This window comes from Octopus bimaculoides, chromosome 17 (genome assembly GCF_001194135.2).
Source record: "Octopus bimaculoides isolate UCB-OBI-ISO-001 chromosome 17, ASM119413v2, whole genome shotgun sequence".
Lineage (NCBI taxonomy): Eukaryota > Metazoa > Mollusca > Cephalopoda > Octopoda > Octopodidae > Octopus > Octopus bimaculoides.
Window position 1 is genome coordinate 42194419 of NC_068997.1, and position 21041 is coordinate 42215459.

The window sequence follows — 21041 nt, forward strand, 5'->3', positions numbered from 1 at the left end:
ATATATATATACATAATATGTGTATGTGTGTGTGTATGTATGTAAGTATGTATAAAACAAAATTGGAATGAGAAATAACTCAAGAGCTGCAAGTAGCTAACAGCTAACATGAAGAAAGATATACATAATACCATACCAAATAAGTTCTCAATTTCATGAGATTGTCTTCACTTAAGGGAAAAGTAAAAGGTAAAATAAAAATACACAAACACTTAAAAACGCAATTATAACAGACTGTAAACATGAGCAGGAAATAATTGCAAGGACCAAGAATTTTCAAGAATTAACTCGCCATTAAGAAAAGCAATCTCTTGTACTTTTTTCCTGCAGACTAGAGGACAACTGTAAACACGTGCTTCTACTGTAATAACCTTTATCACTACAACATGACTCCAACATATAGTATATGTATGTATAGGTGCAGGCGTGGCTGTGTGGTAAAAAGTTTGTTCTCCAACCACATGGTTGTGAGTTCAGTTTCACTGTATAATACCTTGGGCATGTGTCTTCTACTATTAATAAGAAATCCAGATCAACCATAGCCTTGTGAGTGGATTTTGTGTGTATATGTATTAGTGTATGCGTGTGTGTGTGTGTGTTACTCTCTCCTTGTCTTGACATTGTGTGGTAGTTGTAAACGAGTGTCACCTTCATGTAAGCGGTGTCCATCGTTTTCAGTCTTCTGTGGAAAAACGTGTTTGGTCATGAGGAAATATTACGTCATTTGAAAACAGGTGAAGAGCATCTAGCCGTAGAAAACCTGTCTCAGCAAATTCCGTCCTATCCGTGTGTGCAAGAAGTGAACGTTAAATCAACGATAACGGTGATGATATAATCAGATAAGGAGGGGGCTGCGCTTAAGTCCATTACGAGCCCTCCCCGAAAGGTGAGATTGATGTAGGTGATATCCAGCCTGCTCATTAGTAGTAAATAAATGTCTGAAGGAATAATCTGGGCAGAAAGGCAACTGCATGAACAGACACACACGTACTTACGTTAAACTCGGCGTTGTATAATACAATTCTACTATTCTGCAAACAAAGGGAGTTCTCTCCCTTGCTTATTATGATTCGTTTGTCATGGACAAGTTCTCTGCCTTGATTTAAGTGGGCATTGCAACATTTCTACATCGGTTGAATAAAACCGTTCCTTTGCACTGACAGCGCACCCTGAAGAGCAAATGCAGCCCCTCGTGGACAAACTTTCAAACAGTCAATAGATACTTCAGGGGTAGTGTTGTTGGATAATAAGGATAACTCAAAAATGAAATAACAGTATCCTAATTCCTCACTTGAAATACAGGCAAGGGTTAGTGACGGGCAAAGCACCCAGCTGTTAAACAAATGCCTCAATAATACATTTGTCTTACCCATGCTACTATGGAAGAATGGGTGAAAAAATGAAAATGAACAAATCTATTTTTAGCTTTATGAATGCAATGGTGTATTTCAAAGTAATGAATGAAATTATCTTGTAGAAAAATCTTAAATCAGAGGTTCCCTATCAAGGAAGGATTTCTTTCGTCTAAAAGAATTTTTCCATAGACGCCACCCCCACACACACCTCCCCCAGTTTTTTTAAAGGTCTGTCTACTCAGCATATTTTAAACTCTGTTCATGGACTCCAGTCTGAGAATTGCTGACTTGAATCAATTTACAGTGTTGCTGTGTAGTAAGATGTTCACTTCCCAACCATATGGTCTCAGGTTCAGTACTATTGTGTGGTACCATGAGTAAGTATCTTCTACTATAGCCCTGGGCCAACCACAGTCTTGTGAGTGGATTTGGTAGACAGAAAATGCAAGAAGCCCATCATGTGTGTATGTATGTTCCTTATCACTGCTTGATAACCAGTGTTAGTTTTTCACATCCCTGCAACTTAGCAGTTTGGCAAAGAGAGATGAATAGAATAAATATCAGGCTTAAAAAGAAATACGTACTGGGGTTTATTTGTTTGACTAAAAATTTATCCAAGGCGGTGCTCCTGTATGGTCATAGTCCAATGACTGAAACAAGTAAAAGATATTAAGATGACATTATTATAATGTGATAGCTTTATTAAAGATCATCACAAGAGGCAGACTGGGATATAATAAACTATTGGAATATAATCCTTTCTATTACAGGCATGAAGCCTGAAATTTTGGGGGTGGAGACTAGTCGATTAAACTGTAATTGAATAGTCCCTACCCCCAGTACTTGACTGGTACTTATTTCATTAGTACAAAGTTGACCTTGGTGGAATTTGAACTCAAAACATAAAGATGGATGAAATGCTGCTCAGCATTGTCTGGCTTGCTAACAATTCTGCCACCTTACTTCTCAGATATAATGACAAGTATATTGTTATTCATGAAAGAGTAACAGAGACTCTCTCACTGCATGATTTGTCATGATGCCTGACATCTCCAGATGAAATAGATAAACTTCCAAAGTCAGACTACCAATTGCTGGGTAACTACAGTAAAATACATGTCAGAAAAAGATTCTGAACTGAGATCTACATGGTCAATTATCCAATATTTTAAGCTCAAAGTTGAGCCAATGAGAAAAAGTTTGATCATTCCACCTGCTTGACAAATGACCAGTCAATAGTCAAATGTCCCTCACATTATAGTCTACCATGTTTTAAAATATAAAGGCTGTGATGTATATGCATGGCTGTGTACAAAGAAGACTGCTTTCTAACCACATAGCTTTGGGTTCAGTTCCACTGTTTGGCACCTTAGGCAAGTGTTTTCTATGATAGTCCCAGGCCAACCAAAACCTTGTGAGTGGATTTGGTAGAGAGAAACTAAAAGAAGCCTATTGAATATATATATGTGTGTATGTGTATGTGAGTGTGTGACTGTCTTCTTGTGATGTTACATGATTGTTGTAAACAAATGTCACCATCATATATGCAATGTCCTTTGTTATCAATCTTCTGTGAAAACGTGTCTGGTTATGGGGAAATATTAACTTACTTGGAAACAGTTGAAAGTTGTTGACAAGAAGGGCACCTGGCCATAGAAAAATCTGATTACAAGTTCACTGCCAACAATTCACTGTGAAGAAAGTTCACCACGAGGAAAGTTTATTGAGAAAATATATCCATAGTATCTCACCATTAATAGTTAAAAACTATTTTATTGAAAAAAAGATGGTGAACTTTCCTTGCAGTCAATTGATGATGGTGAACTTACCAGACATGGAAAAATCTGCCTCAACAAAATTCTGTCCAACCTATGCAAGCATGGAAAGTTAGTCCACATTTGTTTGTAAAGAGCATAGGGCTGTGACTATTTCATGCCACTGGATACAATCTTGGGCTACCTCCTTGATTTCAGGCCAAGAGAGACCGACTGCTTTCACTTCATCCTCCAAGCATCCTCTCAAGTCATCCATCCTTCCTTCCTGCATTTTTTTCTTTCTTTCTTTCTTTCTCTCTTTCTTTACAGTGCTACTTGGATGTCTCCTTAGAATGTGACTGATCCAGCCCCATTTTCTTTTCAGAATGTCTTGATTGATAGGAGTTTGGTTCATTCTATCCCAAAAACATCTATTTGAATATGCATGGAAAAGCGAATTTTAAAACAATGATAACAATGATGATCATTGTCATTGAATAATGGTTGAAATACTAATCTCATTTGTTTCTAATCTACATCTACTTGTCAAAGAATGATTTTTTTTCTTCTTCTGATTTCTAGGTTTATCTTACTGCCAGCTTTGCTTGGTTATTTCACAATGAAACAAGTTGAAGGAGAACGTTCAGAAATTGTCCAGAAAGGAAAAGTGAGTAGATTGGGGCAACAGCAACAGAAGTATCACTACAACACCATCACCACAACCACCACCACCACCACAACCACCACCACCTTGTTGTTATTGATGTTGCTCTCCTGTTTTCACTTCTTTCCTAAGAGTCTTGTATTGTAACTAATTGATCTTTATATGGTCATTGAAATAGCAATCAGATCTCCATCAAATCATTCTCTGCTGTTTTCAAACAGAAGAGACTACATTAGAATAGGTACAGGCATCATTTTGTGGTAAGAAGCTTGCTTCCTAACCACATAGTTCCATGGTTCTGGGTTCAGTCCCACTGCATAACACCTTTTATAACCTCAGGCCAACCAAAGCCTTGTGAGTGGATTTCGTAAACAGAAACTGAAAGAAGCCTGTCATATATATATATATGTGTGTGTGTGTGTGTGTCTTTGTGTCTTTGTCCTCCCACTGCCATTGCTTGACAACCAGTGTAGGCAAGTTTATATCCCTGTGACTTAGCAGTTCAGCAAAAGAGACCAATAGAATAAGTACCAGGCTTTAAAAAACAATCTAAAAAATATATGCTGGGTTGATTTATTTTACTTAAAAGATTCTTCTAGGTGATGCCCCAGCATGGCCACAGTCTAATAACTGAAACAAGTAAAAGATAAAAGATACATAGACCAAGGCATATTATGTCTTTCATAAAATATGACAGGATGGCCATGACTGGAATTTCTTTCAACCTATGTCTACTCCAGCACTGCCCTGCTCATCATTATCATCATCATCATCATCATGTAATGTCCATTGTCCATGCTGGCATGGATTGGACGGTTTGACCAGGACTGATAAGCTGGGGTGCTGCACCAAACTCTAATCTAATTTTGCTTGGTTTCTACAGCTGGATGTCCTTCCTAACACCAACCACTCCAAGAGTGTTATGGGTGCTTTTATGTGCCACTGCCATGGGTGCCAGTTGTGTGACACTAGTATCTTCCACGACTACAATTTCACTTGGCTCAATGGGTCTTCTATTCAAGCACAGCATATTGCCAAAGATCTCAGTCGTTAGTCATTGCCTCGTGAGGCTCCTATACAGCAACAACAACTTTCCTATTTCTCCCTTTTTACTGCTTTTTTCTGCTGTATTCATTCTTGTTTCTTCCTTTTTTCCTTTTCTTCTTTCTTTTCTACTCTTCATTTACATGTTCTTATTGTTGTTATTGTTTCCATCTTCACCACTATCACATCATACTTCCAGATATCTCTTCAAGGATCATGGCTTACCCTACTCCTTTTTTATCTATTGTTTCTCATCTTTTAAAAAGGTCTACTATCTACTGACATATACACAAAGGCATTCCAACTGTGACCACCCTGATTTTTTAGGGACACATCTAGGATTACATTATCGAATATGTCTTTTTCTTATTTAAGACAATAGGTTGTGATTTGAAGGAAATTTGGCTGCTATTTCTGGCAGGTTAAGCAACCATGTAGTGGTTCCTTCTGGTTTAAGTTTGTATTTAAACCAGTCATATCCAGCCCAACTATTCCACCTGTTTTTGGTTCAAACTAGCTAAAGCCAACCTTTCACACCTACCCTACAATGTCATTCAAAAAATATATAATCACTTCATTGAAACCTCAGAGCTACAAGATAATGCATAATTAATTCAAAACAATGTGAATAAATAAGCATTACCGTCAACAAAGTGATCATCATCATCGTTTAATATCCACCTTCCATGCTGGCATGGGTTGGACAGTTTGACAGGAGCTGGCCAAGCAGAAGACTGCTCCAGACTTCTGTGTCTGTTTTGGCACGGTTTTTACGGTTGGATGCCTTTCCTAACACCAACCACCCCACAGAGTGAACTGAGTGCTTTTTATGTGGCACCAGCAGAGGTGATTTGAGTGATCTGAATGCTAAAGGGTTAATATGTTAGTGTATGTACTGATGTGTTGGTGTGTGTATGTTTATATGTATATAAAGAAGTGTATTTATTAGTCATTTATTGATAATATGTCTTTCTAATGTTCCATTTATTTACAAAAGTATATGTTTTAATATATTAAGAAAGGGTTTTTTTTAAGGGCAGAAAGTCCATGTTATACAACTACAAATACAATAAATATCTTTCTTTTTCACTTTATACCTCCTCCTCTCCTCACTCTCTTCCTCTCTCCTCTTCCTCCCCTCTTCTTCCGACCAATCCTCCTCTCTCTCTAAATATTCTCTTTGTAAAGAGAAAAACTGAACCCGTTTCTCTCAAATCAATATTTATAATATCTAATACCATTTACAATGAATAGCATTTGACATTGGAAATTTTGTTATTTTCTTTTTCTAGGCTTACTTTAAAGATTTTATGAGACTTTGCTCTCTCTATAAATTAACTTATGTCAAACTGGATCAGAATGATGAGGAAGACGAAGAAGGGCCCAGTTCAAAAGTTAGCAATAGTAATAAAAGCAGGTAAGTGCTTTGAAATGGCAATCTAGGTATGTTTTGGCTGATACTGAGGTAGGTACCACCCCATATCTGACCATTGGTTACCTTCCTCTGACATTCACATACAAAATTACCACCTCTCCTCCCCACCTCAGTCCACTGCCTGCATTCTCTCTTGTACTTTTGAGATGCTCTGGCATCCCATCACCATCTTTAGCTTCTTTCCAGCTATTCCCACCTTTATATGATATAGAATAACCATATATTTCATCTATAGCAAGACACCTTGTACTTGTCCCTCGATGTTACTTTAACCTCCCAATACTTGTCACAAAGCCACCTTCCTTTCTCTCAAATACATCCTTTCACACTCAATCAAGAAGGCTTTTTCCTTCTCTTTTCTTGCAAGTTATTTGGCAGACTCTCTGTGCTAATGGCATGAAAAAAAAGTCACCAGCACTATTCACTTTGGTTGCTTTTCCATTTTGACATCATGAGAAAAACTGATGTTAAAATGTAATTGTTTCTATCTAACGAATGATGCATTCCATGACCATTTGTGAAACTGAACCAACTACATCATGTGGAAACCATTTTAACCATTCAAAAACAGAAAAGCTGTTAAAATTATATTTTCATTTATTTCTCAAAATGTCAAGAATTTCATTGCATCACTGCGACCTGGTTTCCAGTAGTCTACTGTGGAATTGTGTCAGTGACCAGGTTGCAGTAATGCATCGAACTTTTTGACACTTTGGGAAATAAATGAAAATTTAATTTAACAGTTTTTGTATGTTTTTAAATGGCTAAAATATCTTTTAATTAATGTGATATCTACTATTGTTTTTGTATATTGACTTCTGAGACTTGTCATTATTACCATCATTTCAACATCCTTTGTCCATGCTGGCATGGATGAGACAGTTTGACCAGATCCAATGAGCCACAGAGCTGTGTCATGGCTTCTACAGCTGGATGCCCTTCCCAATGCCAACCACTTTACAGTGTGTACTAGGCACATTTTTTATGGCACCAGCTCTAGTGAGGTTGGCGAATAACTTGCAAAGCAAAGAAAGAGAAAAAGCCCCTCTCAAATGAGTGGGAATTTTATTTGCAAGAGGAAGTGGTGGCTTAAGACCATGTGTTGAAGGCTAATGTATAATAGAGGGATAAGCACAGGTGTCTTCAAGCGAGATTGTTGCCAGTGCCCCTGGACTGGCTCTTGTGCGGGTGGCACATAAAATACACCATTTTGAGCGTGGCTGTTGCCAGTACCACTTGACTGGCCTTCATGCGGGTGACACATAAAAGCACCCACTACACTCTCTGAGTGGTTGGCGTTAGGAAGGGCATCCAGCTGTAGAAACTCTGCCAAATCAGATTGGAGCCTGGTGTAGCCATCTGGTTTCACCAGTCCTCAGTCAAATCGTCCAACCCATGCTAGCATGGAAAGCGGACGCTAAATGATGATGATGATGATGATGATGATGACAACCCGACATTATGTGAGGGTTGCTAGAAGGGAGATAAGTAATAATATTAATAAAATATTTAATATTATTTGTTTGTTGACATACAGAGAATCAAATTTACAAGAAATGGCAAACCAAAGACAAAGTAAAATTGAAAGATATAAAGAACAAAAGAAAATAATAGCTGAATTAAAGGAACTTCGAACTCATGTGGAAAAGAGTCATGTTGAAGAAGAAGTTGAGGTAAGTCTTCAAAATCATTAATTTATCGTTGACCTGATGTACTAATTTAGTGTTGTTGTTGCTGTTTAATTGTGGGTCAGCTTCAATTGAGAAAAACCAATGATTAAAAGCATTCCTGCTGTGACCATCGAGTCTTTATTAAAGGCATGTAAGAATATATTATCTAATTTATTGTTATGGAATAATCTAGTCACTATAAGTAAAGAGAAGTACGTAAAGTACTGGAGTACATAGGCGGTCTTTACTGGTTTTACTAAGTATACTGTATACCAAAAGTGAGCATTATATCAATCCAACATTTTTAAGGATTATAACAGTGGTGACAGGGATTAAGAAATACTCTTCGTAATCCTAAAATCCCAGATTTGATCCCACTGAATTGCATTTGGACAAATGGCTTTCTTTGTGGCCTTGGGTTGAATCAAGTTTTGTGAGAGAAAATTAAGTTGATGGAAACTGCATGGAATACCAAAAGATGGGTTGTATCTATAATTCAAAAGTACAGCCTTGTCACACACAGTGTCTCACTGATTCCTGAGAATCACATTCAGAGTACACATGTCTGTGGAATACTCAGCCACTTACAAATTCAATTGATTAAACAACCTGATAGTCATTGTTGAACCCAACAGAAATCTATTTACTGTAATGATAATACTTCAATGAGATATCTAGTTTTACTTAGGCATTTTCTCAGAGAGCAGACTACAATTATTTATCACTTAAGTCCTTCACTCCCTAAGGAGTAGATACCATCGACAACTTTTCTCTGCTGTCCTTGGCTCTGAGTGGACTTTTCTACCTCTCTCCAGTTGGATCCCTGTTTTTTCAACTCTGCCTCTGTATCCCACCTCCCTGAAGGAAAGCCTTCCTCTCCCTGGTCTTTGTTTTGAATTATTGTTAATGCTTCTATAACTTGGCTTTTTTTCTAGGTAGGGATGTTGGCCCTATACTAATGTTTCTCAACCGGGGTTCATATGGCTCCATATTTTGGGGGTTCCACACAACAAAATAGTAAATTGAGGATCCACAATAGTAGTTTCAAGAGCCCCTGGAAATATTTTGCTTCAGGTGTTTGTATTGTAAGAAACAGCTGGGGTTCTTTCTCTAACATTTTAAACATTGAATGGCTATGATAACCACCAGAATAGAATAATCAAAGGGGTCCATAGATAAAAAATGGTTGAGAACCCCTGCCCTATACAAATCCATTTTTACCTCTGGGAAGGAAGAAGTGATCCATATTAGCCAATCCTCTATCCATTGACCTGTCCAGCATGATAAACCCTGCCTGGGGCTTGTGCTCTACTGGCATGGCTCTCAGGGTCATTGAGGAGATCACAATCAATGATGTAATGTGTGTGTGTGTGTGCACTAATGAGTTGTGTTCATCGTTAATGGAATTATTAGTACATGTGCTTTTGACAGTTAACTTTTGTAAGACAACCGAGATGGTTTAATAGCCTTTTGTTTTTTTTCCTTTATGGTAGAATTTATATTTTATGAAATTTTAAATCACAGGCATGACTGGTGTGGTTAAGAAGCTCACTTTGCAACCACATGGTTTTAGGTTCATTCCTACTGCATGTCTTCTATTATAACCTCATGCCAACCAATACCTTGTAAGTGAATTCAGTTGATGGAAACTGAGGAAACCCATTGTGAGTGTATGGTGTGTGTCTTTGTGTCTGTTTGTCACTCCTCACCACCACTTGACAACCAGTATTGGTTTGTTTATGCCCCTATAACTTAACAATTCAGCAAAAAAAAACCAATAGGCGAAGTACTAGAGTTGGACACTTAAAAAGCACCCATGCCTGTCACATGTTGAAGGTACCCACTACACACTACAGAGTGGTTGGCATTAGGAAGCCATCAAAACCAAACCAAAACAGACTGCAGCCTGTTGCTGCTCTCCACTTTACCAGTTCCAGCCCAACCGTGTAACCCATGCCAGCATGATGATGAAGCATTGAAGTTGATTTGTTTGACTAAACCCTTCACGATAGATGCCTTAGCATGGCCACAGTCTGATAATAAAAACAAGTGAAAGATAAAAGATAACCCAATTTATTCATGTTGTATCTTGTAAAAATACTAGCTTCTTCTTTAATGCAGGCTTCATGAAACTGATACCACACAAACTGTAAATTTTAAGTGGGTGTTTTAAATTAGATTCATTGTGATTTAATTTTTACAACCAATGAAAAGCTGTGTTAATGAACATCATTAAATTTACTGACAGTTTATTGATAACGAAATATTTTTAGTGTGTAGTTGCTGTTTAGCTCCGAATCAGTACTGATCAAAGGCATTCTAATTATGGCCATTCTTCATTTTTATGTATCTGGGTTACATTTTCCATTGGGTCCTTCTCATTTTCAAGGTAGAAAGGATATGATTTTGGAGAGACTTAGTTGCTATTTCTAGCAGGTTGAGACCCTTCATTAAATCTCCCTCTGTTGTTAAGATTGAAATATCTTCTGTCAGTTAAATGTAATTTTTTGTAAATATTTCTTGGTGTTTGATTTGTTTGATTTGTTTGTTTTTTGTTTCTTTACAGAGAAAGTATTACATGTTGCTACTCAAACACTGGATCAACACAGTTATTGATGAATATGAAAATATAAAATGTAAGTACAAATAGCATTGGATTTGGAGTTTGGTGGTCTTTTCAGGTTTTGCTCTCTTATTCTTATGTGAGTTGACCTGCCTCTGATGCTTATTTTGCATTTTGTTGTTGTTGGATATATGTGCAGTAGAATGGACGAATAAGATTTGGTGCAGAGGTTCTCAGCTGGGGTTCATATAAATTGTTGTTGTTAAAAATTATGTGCAGTAAATTAGCTATACTTCTGCAATATGTTAGGAAGCGTCTCCAGCCGTTTAAACCAAGCCAAATCAGACTGGAGCCTGGTGCAGCTCTCCTGTTTGCCAACTCTGGTCAAACCATCCAACCCATGCCAGCATGGAAAACGGATATTAGTAATATTAGTAGTAGTTGTAGCAGGGGTGGTGGGGATGGCAGTGGCAGTGGTGGCAAAGAAGCAGGAAGATGAGGAGAGAGAGAGAGAGAGGAAAAAGAGAGAAAGAAAAAAGAAATAGAAAAGGAGTAGAAGAAGGCAGAGGAGGAGAGGAAGAAGGAGGAGGAGGAGAAGAAGAAGAAGATTTTAGCAATTTCTTTTTATACAATTCAGAATGATATTTAATTATAAAATTATAATAGGATTTTTTAAACATCAAATGGCTATAAGAGTCCATCTGAGTAAAATTGGAATCAACGGGATCCAGAAATTTTTTTAAAAAATGGTTGAGAACCACTCATTTACAGTGACAGGCAAGCAGATGGATTGATAGATAATGTAGTAGAAATTGTTAAGATTTAAACTCCTGGCTTAGAAGCTGTACTCTAAAGGGTTTTGCATCTCATTCATTAATTCCAACAGTGATTTTGTTTATCATTCTTTTCAGAATCTATCCATCCATGTTTTGTGCCTGCTTTTCTTGGGAGCGTCATTGGGGTAGAATCCTGAGGCACCTCCTTCCTAGGGTTTTATCAGAAGTAGCTTCATTACACTCTTCAGCTGGATTTTCAAGTGTGACCAACTGAAACTATGGATATTGTTATCCAATCATCTTGTTCCTGATCTACCCAAAGGGTCTCCTGTTATTTAAATCAGCTTCAGGAGTCTGTCTTGAAGTTGTTAAACATTAAATGCAAGCCTCCAGCTCATAAGGCTGGAGATTATGAGGGTCTTCAAGCTGTTTAGGTGAATGAAAATACTAATCCCATTCAGGAGAAATCTAATACTCTACAGAATTAATCCCCAGCTGCTGTTGTTGCTCACTTTTAACCGGTCAGACTGGATTAACATGAAGAGAGGTATCTTGCTCAAGGTTACAATGCACTGCCTGGTCTGAGGAATGAATTCACAACCTACTGACTGTGAGCTCAACATTCCTAGCCACATCTTTCATCACTACTTGACAACTGGTAATGGTTTGTTTACATCCCCATAAATTAACCTCACACAAACCAACCTTTTACTTGTTTCAGTCATTGTACTGTGGTCATGCTGGGGCACCAACTTACAGAGTTTAGTCAAACAAAACAGCCCAGTGCTTATTTATTTTTTTAAGTATTGTGCCAGTGGTATGTGAACAAAACATTGGACTGACTCCAGTGCAGGTGGCACATAAAAAACACCATTTGAGCGTGGCTGTTGCCAGTACCGCCGGACTGGCCCTCGTGCCGGTGGCACGTAAAAAGCACCTACCACACTCTCGGAGTGGTTGGTGTTAGGAAGGACATCCAGCTGTAGAAACTCTGCCAGATCAGATTGGAGTCTGGTGTAGCCATCTGGTTCGCCAGTCCCCTGTCAAATCGTCCAACCCATGCTAGCATGGAAAGCAGACATTAAATGATGATGATGATTATGATGTACTTATTCTACCAGTCTCTTTGGCTAAATTATGAGGATGTAAACAAACCAATAAAGGCACCTCGGTCATGACCATTCCATTTTTATAGTGGTATCTAGGACTACATTATGTGCCCTTTACCTTTTTCCTGTCTTGCAGTTTTTTCCTATGATATTCAAATCATATAGCCATTGGTGTTAGGAAGGGCATCCAGCTGTAAAAACTGCCAAAACAGACACAGAAGTCTGGTGCAGTCTTCTGCCTGGTCAACTCCTGTCAAATTATCCAACCTATGCAAGCATAGAAGGTTGACGTTAAACGATGATGATGATGATGATGATACTGAAGCTGTGACCTTTCAATGCAGAGAAGTAACAACTTGACCTGGAGAGACTCCCTAATCTCTAAGTTATGCACCCTCTCGAGTTGTCTAGAGATCCTTCAGTACTGTTTTTGTTTTTTTAAATATACTGAAGCTGAATTAGATTTTTTTTTACTGTTGAAAATCTATTTTTTTTAAACTTCATCTTTTATTTATTTTATATTTTTTTAAAAATCTAGTTGAACTTCAAATCTTGGAACAAAGGCCTAACATGGCACACAGTCATCAGCGCCAACCAAAAGAACCATCTCCGAAAAAGGTGAGATTAGCTACATTTTAATTTTTTTTAGATCTTTTACTTGTTTCAGTCATTGTACTGTGGTCATGCTGGAGAACCAACTTAGAGGGTTTAGTCAAACAAATCAGCCCAGCACTTATTTATTTTTTTAAGTATTGTACTTATTCTATCAGTCTCTTTGGCTAAATTATGAAGATGTAAACAAACCAATACCATTACGGAAAAGTGAACGTTAAAATGATGATGAACATTCTTAAATTAGGGAATGGAACATTGGAAAATGTTATCCTATATATACAAACAGACAAGGTAATGTATATTATCCGATCTGCTTGTATATTTGTTCCTAATTTTGTGGGCTCGTGGGTGCTGGTGCCACATAAAAAGCACCTGTACCAGTGTTGCGTAAAAGCACCCAGCACACTCTGTAGGAAGGGCATCCAGCTGTAGAAACCAAGCCAAAACAGACATGAAACCTGACCAGCTCTTGTCAAACTGTCCAACCCATGCCAGCATGGAAAACGGACGTTAAATGATGATGATGATGAATAAGCATCAACTGCATTACTCTCCCCAGTCTCTGGCCATAAGAGCAATCCCTTCTACTTGACTAACCCATAAAATTTATGTTTATTTTAAATATGGTTTGTGTCAGAAGGTTACAATATTTTGTTTTTTACTTCTCTACAATGACATGTAAAATTTGATGCTATAAAACATTTTGCTTGAATCTCTTTTATTTTTTAAAAAATATAAATCATTGCTAAAAATTCACAAATAAGGCAGCACAACTTATGCAATTGATGTTTTAACATATTTACTCTATATCTTCAATTACAGTCATTCCGGCCCTTCATTATAACAAAAGATCAACTCCAAAAGAAAGTTCTAGGGGCTGGTTATCCTAGTTTGCCTACCTTAACCATTGAAGAATTCTATGATCAAAAAATCAAGGAAGGAACATTACAATTACCAACGTAAGTATTTTTTTTTTTTTTAAATGCAAGATGCTGTGTGTAAAGAGATTTACTTCCAAAATGTATTTAGTAGGCGTCGCTGTGTGGTAAGTAGTTTGCCTCCCAACCACATGGTTCCAGATTCAGTTCCACTGTGTGGCACTTTAGGCAAGTGTCTTATTTCTTTATTGCCCACAAGGGACTAAGCATAGAGGGGACAAACAAGGACAGACAAAGGGATTAAGTCGATTACATCGACTCCAGTGCGTAACTGGTACTTAATTTATCAACCCCGAAAGGATGAAAGGCAAAGTCAACCTCGGCGGAATTTGAACTCAGAACGTAACAGCAGACGAAATACCACTAAGCATTTCGCCTGGCGTACTAATGCTTCTGCCAGTGTCTTCTATTGTAGCCCCAGGTTGGTCAAAACCTTGTGAGTGGGTCCAGTACATGGAAGCTGAATGAAGCCTGCTGTGTGTGTGTGTGTGTGTGCACATGTTACTGTCTTGTTCTTTAGCATCACGTGATTGTTGTAAATGAGTGTCACTGTCATACAAGTGGTGTCATTCATTTCCAATATTCTGCAAAAACATGTCTGGTCACGTAGAAATATTACCTTGCTTGGAAACTGGTAAGAGTGGGTGAGAGGAAGAGCACTGGCCATAGAAAATCCACCTCAACAAATTCCATCTGACCCATGCAAGCATGAAAAAGTAGATGTTAAAATGATGATGTTGATAACAATCATCACCATCATTGTTTAACAACCTCTTTCCATGCTAGCATGGGTTGGACAGTTTGACAGGAACTGGCCAGACAGAAGACTGCACCATACTTCTGTGTCTGTTTTAGTATGGTTATTACAGCTTAACACCAACCACCCTGCAGAGTGGGCTGAGTGCTTTTTACATGGGCCCCTAGCACAGGAAAAGTCAGTTTTGGCATGGCTTTTACATCTGGATTCCCTTCGAAGTGGCACCAGCACTTGTCAAGAATTAGCAAATTATTAATCATCTAACTGTAGAAACCATTTAAACTAGTTAGCAACCATCATTCACCACTGCAACTATTACTTTTACTTAGACAATTTTATTTGATAGTTAAGAATGTATAATACTGAAATGAATATAATGTTGTCTGGAACTAGATTTGGTGCCATGATAAAACACTCCCAGTAAACTCTGTGACGTGGTTGGCATTAGGAAGGGCATTCAACCATAGAAACCCTGCCAATATAGACATTATAAATGAGATGTTGTCTCCTAACCACACTGAAGAGGACAGTAACTCCAAACAAGAACTAACTTGAACCATGACAGCTCACACAGCCTGTCTTCTACTATAGACCCAAGTCAACCAATCCCTTGTGTGTGGATTTAGTTGATGGAAACTGAAAGAAGCCCATCATGTGTACAGTTGTCCTGCTGTCATGTGATGACTGTAAGCTATGTTATTTCTAGTCTTCCAGGAAAAACATACCTGGGCCATGGGGAAATATTACTTTGCTTGGAAACTGATGAGTGTTGGCAACATGAAAGGCATTCATCATCATCATCATTATCATCATCATCATCATTATCATCATCATAAAAATCAACCTTTTACATCTGTTTTCCATATTGGCAAGCCAGAAAGCTGCACCGGGTTCCAGTTGTGTGTCTTGACTTAGTTTCAATGGCTGAATGCCCACCACTCCCCAGAGTGTGCTGGGTGCTTTTTATGTGGCACCAGCACAGGTGCTTTTTGCATGTTTTTAAAATCTGCCCCAAGTAATCCCATGTGACCTATGCAAGCAGGTCGTAAAAGTGGACATTAAACAATGATGATGATGATGATACTATAATAAATCATTTAGATACCATTGGATAATTAATTGACTTATAGAAAAGAATACAGAGACAAGAAAGACTGACTAAATGTTTGTGTTTTTGTTATTCAATAAAGTGGAGGCGCAATGGCCCAGTGGTTAGGGCAGCGGACTCGCGGTCATAGGATCATGGTTTCGATTCCCAGACCGGGCATTGTGAGTGTTTATTGAGCGAAAACACTTAAAGCTCCACGAGGCTCCAGCAGGGGGTGGTGGTGAACCTTGCTGTACTCTTCCACCACAACTTTCTCTCACTCTTACTTCCTGTTTCTGTTGTGCCTGTATTTCAAAGGGCCAGCCTTGTCACACTGAATATCCCCGAAAACTACATTAAGGGTACACGTGTCTGTGGAGTCCTCAGCCACTTGCACGTTAATTTCACGAGCAGGCTGTTCCGTTGATCGGATCAACTGAAACCCCCGACGGAGTGCCAACAACAATTCAATAAAATTATAAAATTTTCAGACTATTAACTTTATTTTAGAACTGAAACATTTTCTATATTTACATCTAAGGTATATTCCAACCATTATCAACTGTCTTATTCCTGGAAATAAGACAGTCAATTGGTGGAAGCATTAGAGTGTTGGATAAATCACTTTGCGCTGATCATTCTGGCTCTCTGAACTCTGAGTTCAATTCTCACCACAATCAGCTTTGCCTTTTATTTTTTTGGAAGGTGGATAAGTAAAGCCTCATTTCTGTACTAGGGGTCAATTATTCTCTTTCTGTCCTTTCTTCTTTCTGTATCTCTTCCTGGAAGAAATTGGCTATGGTAAGACCTGGAGAGGATGGGTTCTGTGAGTTCTAAAAATGACCATGATGTGCCATATGTCAGGATGATACCCCTACAACTCTATCAAGAAGTTGAGACCCCTGGGCCAAAAACAAAAAAGAAGTCATTCTTGAATGTGTGTATAGTAGGAGACATCTGGATTTGAACAAAGTATATTAATGGGTCAATGATGCATAACTGGAAATGAAATCAATTGAAAGATATTGGTAAAATATCCAAAAGGTTCTTCAAGTTGAGGCTGTAAATTTAGATAATCATACTGGTTCCACATAACAAGCACCCAGTACACTCTGTAAATAGGTTGGCATAGGAAGGGCATCCAGCTGTAGAAATCATGTCAAAACAGACAGTTGGAGCCTGGTGCAGCGCTCCAGCTGACCAGCTCTTCTCAAGCCATCTAACTCATGCCAGCCTGGAAAATGAACATTAAATGATGCTGATGATGGCCAAATTCCAACGAAGAAGCACAAACACAAAGAGTGAGAGAAAGAGAGGGAATCTAGTTTCTTACATAAAGGTCAGCCTCTGCTTAAACAGTGGAGTTCTTTTAGATTAACAAACAAAAAAAAAATCTAATAGAACATACCAATGACTTGTAGGGCCCCCGTATTTCATTATACAACCATAATATACTACACAGTATATCACATTCTTTATGAGTCAATACTGTGTTCTACTGTTTTAGTTAAGGTTATCTAATAGCACTGCTAACACAGTAGAATACAGTATCGGCTTATAAAGCGTTTAATATTCAATATTTAATATTGTGGTAACATAACGAAATACTGTATCCCTACAAGTCATTAATATGCACATACCAGCTGATGTCTGACATGTAAAATTGCTGTATCTAATAATGTTACACTGCTATATTTAGTGGCTATTTAAGCAATGGGTTCGAGGATGGTTAATGAGTTGGATGCGGTGCTAAAGAAGGAACAAGAACTCTTGAAATATGGCATAAACACCCATTACCCATTTTCCCATCTTCGATTGCATTGTTGTCTACATTAGACATATTGGGATATAATATGTCACAACAAATCAGTGCTGGCTATAATTTCTATGGGAAATCTGTAGAAGTAACCTTAACGAGTGAACTAACAGAATGCACAGTAATAAAATTGTGTGAGAATGAGAGAGGAAGAAGATTTGTGTTTATGTTAGAAATCAATGTATAATAATAACAAATGTACTTCAGTTGTATTATATAAAATATGGATATTAGTTTTCTATTCTAAAGTTTCTTCTTTTTTCTTGACCAGTGGTCAGAGTCTACACGACTGGGCTGTAGAACCAGAGAAGACAGCAAATGCTGCTGAGAATAAAGAGGCTGAAGATGACGAGAAAGCAGATGCAGATGATCCGGAAGTTTTAGCAAAAGCACGGGCTTGGGATGATTGGAAAGATGGTTAGTGTTCTGCTTTTTCATTGATTTGTACATTTAATTAATTGCTTAATCAGGTAAATAAATAGTGGGGAAAATAGAAGGCCAAGCTAAATAATGCTCCTCAGTTCCTCCGTTTGGGAAAATAAGTAATTTTTAATTCTTTTACCAGCTTAGCTTCAGTCAATGAACTGTGACCATGCTGGAGCACTGCCATAAATGTTTTAGTTGATCATATCGAGCTGAGTACTTGTTTGTTTGTTGTTTTTATTTTCATTTCACCCATTTGTTGAGCTGTTAAGTAACAAAACAAATGGTTACAACATGAACATTGCTAATTTTTAGATGTCAATGTATATAAGATTTTTATATGTGGGTATACAAAAGGTATATAAGACATTTTAGATGTGGGTGTATATAAAACTTTTTATATGGGTGTATAGAAGACTTTATAGATGTGGGTTTATATATGACTTTTGAGATGTGGGTGTATAGAAGACTCTTCATATGTGGGTATATAAAAAATTTGTTTAGATGTGGGTATCTATCTTTTATCTTTTACTTGTTTCAGTCATTAGACTGTGACCATGCTGGGGCACCACCTTAAAGAATTTTTAGTTCAATGTACTTCTTTCTTCATTTTTTAAGCGTAGTACTTATTCTGTCAGTCTCTTTTGCCAAACTGTTAAATTATGGGAACGTAAACACACCAACACCAGTTGTCAAATGTTGTGGGGAGGGAACCAACACACATGTGCATATATATATATTTATATATATATATATATATATATATATATACAGTGGGCTTCTTTCAGTTTCCATTTACTAAATTCACTCACAAGGCTTTGGTCAGCCCAAGGCTATAGTGGAAGACACTTGCCAAAGGTACTACACAGCAGGATTCAACCCAAAACAATGTGTCTGCGAAGGAAACCTCTTATCACACAGCCACACCTGCATCTATATAAAAGGGTTTTTTAGATGTGGGTATATAGAAGACTTTTGAGAATATCATAGACAAAATACCAACATAATGATTGGAATACTTAAATAGCAAAAATTAAGAAAATTTTTATATTTCATCAAAGAGAGAAAAATGAAATATTTTGGACATTAATTAGAAAAAAATGGTTTACTGAGTCTGTAAATAAAAGGCAAAATGAATAGGAAAAGAGGGAAGGGGGAAAAAAAACCCCAAGAATTACATGGATAGATAATATCAAGAATTAGACAAACTTAATATATAGTGAATATATAAGGAAACTGAAATGAATCCTGCTCAGCTTCACACTGCAGGATAGGAGAACCAATGCCTGGATTCGCCAGAACATGAGAGTTAACAACATCATAAGAACCATCAAGAGGAATAAATATAGATAAGCTGCCCACATCATGTAACAGAAGGATAACACATGGAGAATCAGGACGACAGAATGGACACCAAGACAATGGACTAGATCAAGAGGCCTAGCAAAGACAAGATGGCGAGACGATCTCACCTGCTGTCTGGGGCCTACATGGTCACAAATGGCCAGAGACAGACAACAGCAAAAGGAGGCCGGTGAGGAGTTTCTCCTTCAGGAGTTATGAAGTTAAGGTTATAAGGACAGCACCAGACAGTCTGGGATGGTGATCCATGATATTCAGTTTACTGAGCGAAGACAATAATTGATGATGGCAGTGTTGATCAGGAAACTATCTGCCTCAGTTCCAAGTCCCATCAGGTAAAATATACCTGTCATCTGTTCTCTGAACCTGACCCAACTCTTTTTCAATATTCTCTTATGTGCAGAAAGTGGTGATGGTTTTACAGGTGGATCTCTGTCATTGGAGTAGTAGTAGTAGTAGTAGTAGTAGTAGTATTTTTTATCACATAACATCATCATTGTCATCTTTTTAACGTCCACTTTTCCATACATGCAAGGGTTGGAAGAAATTTGTTGTGACAGATTTTATACAGCCAGATGCCCTTTCTGTTGCCAACCCTCATTTTTTGCTGTGGCCAGACATGTTTCCCTGGAAGATTGGAAATGAAGGACACTGCTTCCATTATAGTGACACTTGTTTATGACTATCAGGGAAAGTAGGCAGTAACATACACACACACACACACACACACACATATATATATGTATGAGTGTATATGTGTGTGTGTTTGTGTTTATCCCCACCGTTAGAGTGTTTACTTCCTCGTACCTTAGTGGTTCAACAAAAGAAACCCTTCAAGACGGTCATCCAGCATGGCCACAATCAAATGACTGAAACAAGTAATAGAATAAAAGAATATATATATATATATGTGTATATAATGAATAGATAGGTATAAAGTATCCAAGCAGGTACTGTTCAAGCACTCAGTTATAATATGGGTCCTGGCCAACCGCATTGAGTTGTAAGTAGCACCTAGGATTACTTAAGGTGAGCAATCCCACTGTAATTCATCCAATGAGTAAATCTTGGATTTTACCAAGTGTGTGTATATGTGTGTGTATATATGTGTGTGTATATATATGTGTGTGTATGTGTATGTATATATATATATATATATATATATATATATATGGTGGGGTTCTTTCAGTTTCCACCTACGAAATTCATTTGCAAGTGTTTGGTTGGCCCAGGTGTATAGTAGCAGACATTTACCCAAGATGTCATGCTGCAAGACTGAATCTGAAACCTTGTGATTGGGAAGCAGACTTCTTAGCACACAGCCACACCTGTGCCTATATGATATGATGTCTTATTATTATTATTATTATTATTATTATTATTATTATTATTGTTCAGTAGTTTTATTTTTATAACGTGCTTTCACTTCACTACCGAGCGCAGCTCTGTGTGCCTTGGGTATGTGCTGTGGTTTGCTGTGGTGCTCTTATGGTTACTGTATTGAAAGTGTTTTGCGTAGGATGTGTGCAGTGCCCAGTAGTGTAATTTTCTGTATGTTATATATATTTGTAAGTCCTGGTGTTTTTGTTATTATTATTATTATTATTATTATTATTATTATTATCATTATTATTATTATTATTATTATCATTATTATTATCATTATCATTATT

At 37.6% G+C, this 21041-nt stretch overlaps 1 protein-coding gene across 1 annotated transcript in view; it reads left to right on the forward strand.

The window, feature by feature from the left end:
- LOC106870712 (immunoglobulin-binding protein 1) overlaps positions 1 to 21041 on the forward strand; it is a 38241-nt gene that overhangs the window by 7291 nt on the left and 9909 nt on the right. The window contains exons 3-9 of the mRNA XM_014916880.2: positions 3692 to 3776; positions 6110 to 6234; positions 7790 to 7925; positions 10489 to 10558; positions 12909 to 12988; positions 13808 to 13944; positions 17855 to 18000. Of these exons, the coding sequence (XP_014772366.1) occupies positions 3692 to 3776; positions 6110 to 6234; positions 7790 to 7925; positions 10489 to 10558; positions 12909 to 12988; positions 13808 to 13944; positions 17855 to 18000 (779 nt within the window). The remainder of the gene's footprint in view (positions 1 to 3691; positions 3777 to 6109; positions 6235 to 7789; positions 7926 to 10488; positions 10559 to 12908; positions 12989 to 13807; positions 13945 to 17854; positions 18001 to 21041) is intronic.